Source organism: Barbatula barbatula (assembly GCF_947034865.1).
Source record: "Barbatula barbatula genome assembly, chromosome: 10".
NCBI lineage: Eukaryota > Metazoa > Chordata > Actinopteri > Cypriniformes > Nemacheilidae > Barbatula > Barbatula barbatula.
The window spans coordinates 18,876,663-18,886,568 of NC_136773.1; the positions used below are offsets into that span (position 1 = coordinate 18,876,663).

The 9,906-nt window shown below is 37.7% G+C and overlaps 1 protein-coding gene across 2 annotated transcripts; it reads right to left on the bottom strand.

The window, feature by feature from the left end:
• Nucleotides 1-22: 22 nt before the first annotated feature.
• Nucleotides 23-7,806, bottom strand: LOC306899147 (chitin synthase chs-2-like). 2 transcript variants are annotated; one of them, XM_079465205.1, is made up of 20 exons: nt 7,689-7,806; nt 7,091-7,220; nt 5,875-6,016; nt 5,589-5,768; nt 4,443-5,458; nt 4,281-4,370; nt 4,036-4,194; nt 3,776-3,950; nt 3,589-3,690; nt 3,315-3,456; nt 2,988-3,188; nt 2,619-2,903; nt 2,316-2,495; nt 1,835-2,225; nt 1,636-1,667; nt 1,494-1,558; nt 1,300-1,410; nt 965-1,182; nt 716-803; nt 23-632 (listed from the first exon to the last, which is right to left on the bottom strand). In XM_079465205.1, the coding sequence occupies exons 2-20, from the start codon at nt 7,117-7,119 to the stop codon at nt 522-524; spliced, it is 3,717 nt and encodes a 1,238-aa protein (XP_079321331.1). In that variant the 5' UTR covers nt 7,120-7,220; nt 7,689-7,806; the 3' UTR covers nt 23-521. The 2 variants fall into 2 exon arrangements, with proteins under 2 accessions (XP_079321331.1, XP_079321332.1); XM_079465206.1 differs by having other exon boundaries at nt 7,755-7,799.
• Nucleotides 7,807-9,906: the final 2,100 nt, after the last annotated feature.

Consider the following 9,906-nt stretch of genomic DNA (forward strand, 5'->3'; position numbering starts at 1 on the left):
GAGCTTTGAATTTGAGTTTTTTAATATATTCCTTATTTTATTTTGCAATCTTTTATTCTTAATGTCAATATGTTGCGTTACTCATTTTAATTGTATGCATGTTCGATTGAACCAGAAAGTGAACTGGATTTATTTAATTGTTTAATGGTTTAACAGTGTCACATTATTATACTGTCAGATCAAGTCTGTTGAGGAATCAACCTCACAGTCAAGAAAGATTTGTGCCGTGAGCAAGCCATAGCAATGCATAAAAAAACAATACTTTAGAGTACTATAAACAGGATAATAAATAGAACACTACATAATAATAAAATACATAAAACAATTCTGTATATTATAAAATAATTCACCAGGTTTACAAGAATACATTCAGTAGCAAAATAAATAAATCATGACAAAGGTATTTACTTCATATTTCTAGTAACTTCATATGTATTTTGAATTCACAGTGCAAAATTGTGCTCTAGCAATTGTAAAGGTAATGTTGTAAATGTAAATGTAAACATTTAATGCAGGCATAATCATATATCCCCGATGTTTTCAGCTTGGTCATCTTGGTAGTCTTGGTAATCTTCGTCATCATGGTCATCTTGGTTCTGTGGTTCACTTGACTCACTTAATACACGTGAAGCCTAGTGAGATTTACATATGGTTATTTTCAAAGTTTGTTTCTAGAAATGCCATACAATCCTCAGAAAATAATCCATTAACTGACCTGAAGTTTTTTATTAGCTTTGGTGCGTTTCTTGTAAGCTTTGGTGTCTGTATCCACAAACGCCACGAAATGGATCAATGTATAGATTCTGAAACGAAACATCACAAGAGCATATCTAAACATTGATATGGACAATATTTACCATTATGTAATCAAACTGAACTTTTTAATTATTTATTATAATATTATAGGACAGTTTATAAATATGCTAAAATATGATAAACACATTTTGTGTGCATGTTTTGTTACCTGTGGTATATCATGGCAAAAAACTGCAATATTAGCAATGCAGAAAAGCCCAGTAGAAACATCAGCGCAATGGGATCAATAGAAAGCATTTCTGTCTTGGACTGAGTCCCATTGGAATAAAGCTTTGGGATCTTTATGGAAACTGTGTCACCAATAGCTTGAAGAGCGAAAGTTGCCACTAACCAAAGTGCATTGCAGAAGAAATATGCAAATGTCACCTGTATGGAAAAAGATGGAAGGATCTTATAGCCACATTTTTGACAGTTTTCACAGCCTTTCTTTAATTTCTAAATACCACATTTAAACCACTCAAAGTCATGTTTGAACACGCTTACCTTATTTCTAAGTTCTATCAGATCGTTTGCAACTTTTTCCTGTTGTTCTTTATTTTCTTTGAGTGGCTCTAGATACCTTGCCTGCAGCTCTGTCCAGAACTCTGTTTCTTCCTGTCACAAGAAGACAAATATCAGCAGTTACAATCTATCCACAGGAAGAAAATTGAACATATGTTTTCAAGGATTATTCTTACCATCGTAAGTGTAGTCTCAGACAGTGGAAAACTGTAAGGTTTCTCCTGAAGACGTTCAATCCAACCTAGTGAAATTAAACATCAGTTTACTACTCGTTCCTCTTTAAAAACAGTATGAATGTGGACGGCACGCAGTACCTACTTTGATATGGACCTTGTGAGTACTCCTGTAAACTAGAGAGTAAGAATGAACAATATTATTATCAGTCCAAGTATATAAATTCTAATATTAATATCAATCTTTAATGAAATAACCAAAATATGTTTTTTAACCTTAATTAAAAACAGAAAAGAGAGAAAGTGTCGTAAAATAGTATGACCATGTACTGTTGATGTTTTACCTTTCTATACCTACAGGAACTTCAACTTGTGACATTTCAGTCATTGTCATGGCTTCGGCTCCTGCGTCCTCCTTCATAACTTTATAAGATCTCAAGCATGGACATTTGCAACATGCGGCCTGCATGACCTGCTCTTTAATGGCATTGACAGTGGTAGTCTTACTCTGCCCACTGCTTTCACGTGTACCCCAAGAGACAACGTTCAAGTTGACCATGGAGTAAATAGCTAACAGCAGATAACCACTTGGAATGCAGAGGAAGTATAAAAGTCCATAGATGACCAGTGAAAACTCCTCAGGGTGCAGAGTAGCCGTGATGAGATACAACAGCACTATGCCAATGAGAAACAGGCCACTGGGGGTCATGAAAGTGTTGTTCCTAATCAAATCACCTGTAAGGGTTAACGAAAGATTTCTATCAAAAACATATTTCCTTTATCTGGAAGTTTAAGATTTCCATTGCTGTTTTAAAGCATAGTTACCTATGATGGAGAGAATCGTTCCTGCCATGAGAAATGTGTAGAAAACACTCATGACTGCTGCGATAGTAATCTGTGTGTCAGGTTTTAGTTTGAAACACAGTATCATATAGATAGCAGGGGGGGCTACAGCCAACACAAGAGCCCAATTTACATTCATCCCGAAGATGAACGTAAAACTTCCTGTAAGATATTACAATGTGTTCAATAATAAATATACACAAGATTGTTGTCATTTACTGAAAACATATGTTTTAATAAGCATTTACTAGTAGCAAAATAAATCCACAAACATCCTCAATTTACCAGATATCATCAGACAGACAGTAGCAGGGCCCAAGATGGAGGCTCCTGTGCTAAGAACCTGGTACAAAATGAACAGTTTGGAAATGGAGCGGTTTCTCCCAGCAGTCACACTTCCTGAACCCAAGAGGTCGATGGTGTTGGCCATGGTTGAAGGTCCCCAGCGTCTGCGCTGGTTGTAGAATTCTTTAAAATCCTGCGGAGCGTTTGTGTATGCATCAGAGGCAGCGCAGTACTCCACCCTCCATCCCTGCTGCAGCAGTAAAGTGCACAACCAGCGGTCCTCACCTGATATATCAACACAGATCGAGTTAGAAGTGAATTTGTTTAAGGATCAAAACTTTTGTCAGTGGTTCGCTACAGCTAGGTTACCTTGATCATACTGCACATAGTCACTGGCCTCAGTGGCTTTGGTTGAGTATGTCTTCATGACGTTGTCGTCCATGAGCGCGGAGCCTCTGAAAAGACTGAAACATCCGGGACTGCACAGGACACAGCCAAGCACGTGCTCGGCAGACTTTTGCAGCCAGTGGCCCACCGCGTATTCAAACTTCTGATACCACACCATGGGACCTTTATTAGAGATAAGAGCATTTTTCTAAATTGGTTTATACTGTCTATAGATAAACTGTTACTCAGTGGATATAAAAAGTGTCTTATCATGAATTACAAGACAATGTTTTGTTTATTTTATCCTACCTGGACCTGTTGGGTGAATCCTGCCACAGGCAGCCCCCACCTCTGGGTAGAGTTTTAGTCTGTCAATCAACAGCATCACTGCAGATGGCTGGAAGTCAGTATCACCATCCACAGCCAGAATGTATGTGTTCTCTTTCTCTTTCTGAAAAACACAGTCAAACATGATCAATACTGGCTGATAGTGAAGGAGCGTCATGTCCTACTCCTGAGAGTGTCCAGGAGCAAGATGAAAATTGTTGTAGAGTGATATTAATAAACATCTAAGTCTCCTTACCTTAAATTTATTCTCTAGGGGATTCTTTTCCGCACCTTCCTCAAACATTTTGTAGTATTTTCCGCTTAGTTTCCAGCCAAGAATGTAGTAAAGATACATGATCTGTCAATAAAAAAGATTGATGAAATGTATGTTTTAATAATAGAAACATATTGTCAATAGCCGTTTTGGCTGCAATAAGCAGTACCTGAGACCATCTTTTCTTGTGACGGATTTTTTTCTTGTCTTTGAGGTGAACCATCAACATGTTGCCTTTAGGGAGAGTGTATTCCAGCCGACCGCCATATGGAGTGTTTATGATCTTCTGTTCAGGGAGGGGCTCCTTTGTCTTAAAAATACACGGCTCATTCTCTCTGAAACTGCTAATGGTTCCATAAAAACAACAATTTGAAGTTAGGTTTTGTTCACACTCCCGGTAAACACATTAGGCTATAGTCCAGTTCTTACGTGTAAACTTCTTTGACTACGTCCACAAGGGTTTCAGCATATTCATTTGCATGACGCTCTCTTCCATGGTTAACATCCTTAAAAGCATCATCAAAATGTATGTGGAACTCAAACTCCACATCCCTTTTCTTTTCAGTCTTTGGTTTGTATGTGTCTAGCCTGGTACCAAAGCAAATAATATTATTTATTATTTATTACAATTCTGTGTGACTGAAAAAGTTGAGTGAACTCCAACTTGTGTTTACCTGAATATAGAGATGATTATACTCATCATTTCATCATAGTTCTCATGCCACATTGTTCCACACAGAAACACATTGATGGTTTCCGGTGATCTGAGGAGAAATCATTTATAAAGTAACCCATTTTAAATGAAATAATGTGGTTTAGGATGGAAGAACACTTACAGTTTCTCTTTGTTTTTCTTTTTGACCACAAAACGTGTGTTCAGCAACATGGACTGTTCCAGAAAAGCCCCTTCATACAGGCGCCGCACAAACAAATCTTTGGTCCTTTCAATCCGTTGAATCTTCAGGTACCAGACATAAATTGTACTTAGAATGAGTCCAAGCCACAAGCTCAGAGATGAGATGCCCATTAACGCCAGTCCTTCTTTCCTCATGTTCACCACAATGTCTCTGGTACACACAGTTCTTACAACGTCTTTTATCATCAAGGCCAACCAATAGTCCTTAGAATTCTGCTGAATATTCTCACAATAAGTGGAATTCTGTTTAGACTCCAAAGGCATGAAATGAACTGGAACCAAAAACACGATCATTACGGCGAATGACAGCAGGTACATGGGCAGAACAAAACTGCGGCGCAGAAAATGCATCTTGCAGGCCACAACCACAAACCAGTGGCACATGGCAGAGGACACAATCTGGGCAGCCACCAGCAAACCAACTGTGGGTGTGTGGAACAAAAACAGTGATGACTTCCAGTCCTGACCTGACAAAGGGACATAAGCTCCAAGCACAGCTGCTGTAACCAGAATTCGGATCAGACTGGAAAAGATGTCGACCACGTTACGGGACTTCTCTATGTCTCGAGAAATGTCCTCTAGAAACTTGATCCTGAAGAGTGAGTTGAAGTTCTCCCACCAGTTCAGAGAAATCAAGATGGTTCCCACGATGGCAAGTCCGACTGATATTTTTACTTCAAGTGAACTTTCTTCTATAATCAGATAACTGATTGCAAAGAGGATGTATCCCAGGATAATCAGGACAATGGAGCACACAGGTATTGTTATAAAGCGCTTCCTATCTCCGTTAAAGCACTGAGCGACCACTTGGAACACGGCAGACAGGATACTCACACAGTTCAGAATCATCACATTACTGACAATGTCAAAATGTGGCATGGCTACGATTGTAAGGATTGCAGCTCCGAAGGCTACCAGGAACTCTATACCAAGTACCTATTGAAGAAAACAGGCCATGAAAACACCCTTGTTGATAAAGTTAGGGAAAAATTATGATGTCCATTCATTTTAAGTCTTTAAAAGTGTTAATGAACAACAGGATCAAACATTATAAACACGTGCTTACCAACAAAACCTTTTTAGGAGGTATGCCTGTACTCTTGAACAGGATTTTCCACATGCTTTTGATCAGGAGGAGAACATTTGGTGCAATCAAAACAAAGCCAATGCCTAGAAGAGCTGTCACATTGTGCTCGACAAATGTGGTATTTTTGTTCCCAAAAGTTATCAAAAGCAGAAATGATGTCTGTTAAAACAAAAACAACAAAACAAGTCTAACTAATGTAATAATGTAATAAGCAAAATCTACACTACATAAAACAAAATAGGTCAGACTAAATAAATGTGCGTACTTTACTTAGCAGTGCAAGAGCAAATACAAGTGTGGTAACAATGATACACGTGAACCATTTCAAACACCGGGCAGCTGGTTTTGGCTTCTGCTCAACTTGAATGATTGGGACTTTTCTGCACGTGTCCCATGGTTGTTGTGTGCTAAATAAAGAGAGAAATAAAGAGTGAAAAGATAGTCAAATAAATTTAAGAGAACAAAAGTTCATTAACTTATTGCTGATTGCTAAACAGCACATTTTGTTTCTCTCTATTTCAGTTTTAAAACTTTAAAACTGACTTTGAATAATGTGCAAATCTGTTATGTATAGAGACCTCAGACATGTCGGCCTACACCCACAGTAAAACGACAAAATCAACAAAAGATATCTAAAAGAAAAAATGAGATGACGGATAACAGCCGAGAGAGAAAGACAGTAGGGAAGATGGTCAATCTAAGAATGCGAGCCGCCAGAAAGACAAGAAAAGTGGGGAGGAACGGACTGCACGGGAAACAGTTTCCCTATCGGACAAAGTTTCTCGCGGTGCAGGTAAAATGTTGGTTACGACGGGCGTTTGTTCTTTTACTTTAAACGGGATAGAACGTGTAGTATACTACGAAATGACATAAACGATATTTGTATATACATTATATATAGTATTTGTTATGATTATACGTCATGTGTTATTTTTAAATAGTATTACGATCACTTCAAGTTCTACAAAAAACCTCCCTCCCAGCATTGGATGTCAACTATAAAACAAAATACAAGTAGTAAAACAATGAAAAAGATTAAAACTGAAGAGAGAAAAGAAAAAAAATCTGGATTTGCAAATATAAAAAAGTATATTAGTGTACAAATGAAGAGTTTTGCAACAAGATCCGTTAAATAAAAAAATTAATTGTATTGTGCATTACAATTAATATCAATCAACTGCAGTTGGTTTGTTTTGATTAAAGCCGTAATAACTACAAAACACAGCTAACTAACACAACAAAACACATTTAAAACATAAATTAAAAAAACTAAAAAAAAAACCGAGTTATCTCACTTGGGAACCAAACTCTTCAAATATTTAATCCCTGTTTGCGTTATATTACAATGTTTACGATCATGCTTATCAAAAGTTTTAAATAATTGCAGCCCTCTGGTTTGAAATGTATTAATAGTACCAAACAAGACAAAAGTGTCGTTTAGGCTATAACAGTTCTAAAGCAGGAGAGTTTGGGTTAATTACCTTGATTCGTTATTGTCATGCTTTTCCATGATGCCAACGTTCCCTTAAACATCAGCAGAGAAGACTGATTGTGTAGTCTCGAGTGTGAACATCTGTAGTTCTTGAGAATCACGTGTTTCGTGCTCAGTCCCTATAAAGGTAAAAGGAAAACCAACTCAAACCAGATATTCTAAAACAAAAACAGTCCAAACACAGCCTTATTCCCTTATATTTACTTTTATTTATCACATTTATTCCACAGCTGCTTATCAAATTATACTAATCTTAAAATCACACTATTAAAGCTGAATTAGCTATGATACACACTGCGTGTTTCATTGCTCTGTTCCGATTCAAGTCTGTATCTGTTGACTGTGACAATTTGTCAAATAAACAACACTTCCATTAAGGAATAATCAGAAGCAATAACAAAGCCACACTATTTAAGTATAACACAAAAACACAACATAAAATATTAAACATTCAGATCCTCCATTATCTAAGCAATTATTTGTCAATAAAATACTGAATTAATTCATTTTTAAAATGCGATTTAATGAATAATTCAAATGAAAATAATTTAAAATAAACTAGAACATTGTCCTGTCCTGTAGCTTACCGAATGTATTCAAGTGTGATCACTATATAATTGTGATGTCTTTTCATCTCTAGCTGTATTCTGTACCTGATTGTGAGACGCTGCTAATAGCTGTAAATGATCTGGTGCGATGAAGCAGGAGGACTTGTAGCTGAGAGACACTGCATTCCTTCAGATTAATGACGTAAACGAGATCATTCCTCCCTTCCTCGGAATATCTTTACCAGGTATTGCACGTGACAATGCTATCATCTTTTCTCACAACGTTTAACGTTTGTAATGTCGATGGTAATGAACCGGGCATGTGCTATGGGCATTAATGAGATAAGTTCATTATCGATACAACTGTAAAATGTTCACTGGCGTTCGCGTGTGATTGAAAAAGAGAATTATGAATTAATAAACCGAACCGAAATTCGCGCATCGAATCCCCGGTTCTTTGTAATCCGGTTCTCCACCCAACCCAATTGTGCCTGACTAGTCATAGGCTCATATTTAGCGCGTTTTAGGGTGTGTTTATACTGTATGAATCATTTATTCAATTGTTTCCTTTAAACGTATTAGACTGCATGTACGGCCCCAATGATTTAATTACACTACCCCCTTCATATCTTACATATTTGATGGTTAAAAGATGTAGATCGATTACATCAAAGATTTCTCACACCCATTCGATATTGTTATTGTTACATAAATAATTTTTAATCCTAACAAGGTTTGTTTTACGTCAGCATGAATCCATGTGCCAAAACTTGAGACCTTCAATAGTCGGTGAATTTTATTTCACCAGTCTGGATTTAATTGATGAGACTGTTCACTTATCAGTTGCACGCATGACAGCAAGAAATAACGTCAGACGAAGAAAGCTGGTTCAAGGTCAGAAATCCTCTCCTCCTTAATAATGATGGTACTCATTTATTTTTGCGATTGTCGTGGGAGAACTGCAAAAGAAAAACATTACATTGTTAAATTATAAGCTGTCACACTGCCATTGTGGGTTAATATCTTAGAACGTGCGGTGAGACATGCCATCAATGAGAAGGCGGAACCATAGATGTCTGTTGTGGCGGCCAGTCACTCCTCTCCCAGGGGCATAAGAATGCGAAGGTCGTCAAAACATGTATTTACCCCGTCATGTAGGCCTATGGGGCTCGTCATGTCAAAATATGTGACACTGGACCACAAATCTTCTGTAACGTTAGCACGAGATTATTTGTGGCAAAAGCCAACAAAACATTGGGTCAAAATTATAGATTTTTCTTTTATGCCGGAATATGAATTAAACATCATGTTCCATAAAGATATATTTTAAATTGCCTATACGTAGGACCCTAAATATCTAAAAACTTAATTAGTCATTACTCCAAAGTCATTAGAAGCACCTTGAGAAACAAACCTGTTTCTTCTTAACCTCTGATTAGCAAATTCAAAAGATTTTCTCAATATTTAGAGTTTTTGCACCCTCGGATTCCAGAGTTAAATAGGTTGACCTAGTTCCCGAGTTTAATAGTTGTATCTCGGCCAAATACGAACCATACATAAATGGAAAACTTATTTATTCAGCTTTCAGATGGTGCTCTCAATTTCGAAAAATGTAAGACTGGGTTTCTTGTCAAGGGTCAAATGTTTTCAGCACGTAATGTGAAACTATATGCCTTACGCATCATGTCAAATGTGCCTGCTGCAGAGCGTGAAACGGTTTATGATAAATTAGACGCTCGCGCTCACGAGACACCCGCTTAGGGGTGATTCACAGTTCGCGTCTGAACACGCGAGGGGCATGCTTTCTCATGTTTTCCCAAAGCGTCGAATTTGAGGGCTCCTGACGTCTGTCGTTGCCAAGCCACCATATGGGCCTAGCAACCATATGGGCCACGACAGCCGTTGAGACGACGATGTGAACAAGGGATATGGATTAAATGCACTGAAAATACCTTACAACAACTATGCTAGATGTATTTATTCTGTGATAATGTGTGTAACCATCTCCACTGAGCTTGTCAATATTGGTGGGCTGGTTCTTGCGCCTAGAAAAATGGGAGCGTCTCACCAACTGTGCATCGCGACCTATTTGAGCGCACTTGTTGCGCGTCTACATTTAAAATAATGCATATCTATCAAACGCGAGCGTCTCTTTCATCATAACCCCTTTCGACAATATACTCCTTTTAGATTTTGACATGGTGCGGGATGCACATATTCACATGATGCGCCAAACACGTTTTCATTCATGCGCCCC

Bases quoted from the DNA above. Each gene is read 5' to 3' on its own strand.
- LOC306899147 (XM_079465205.1), bottom strand. From the start codon at position 7,119: ATGGAAAAGCATGACAATAACGAATCAAG. The intron at 1,559-1,635 runs GTAGGTACTGCG...TAATTTCACTAG, and splicing joins CTCACAAGGTCCATATCAAA to GTTGGATTGAACGTCTTCAG. The intron at 804-964 runs GTAACAAAACAT...GTTTCGTTTCAG, and splicing joins TTTGCCATGATATACCACAG to AATCTATACATTGATCCATT.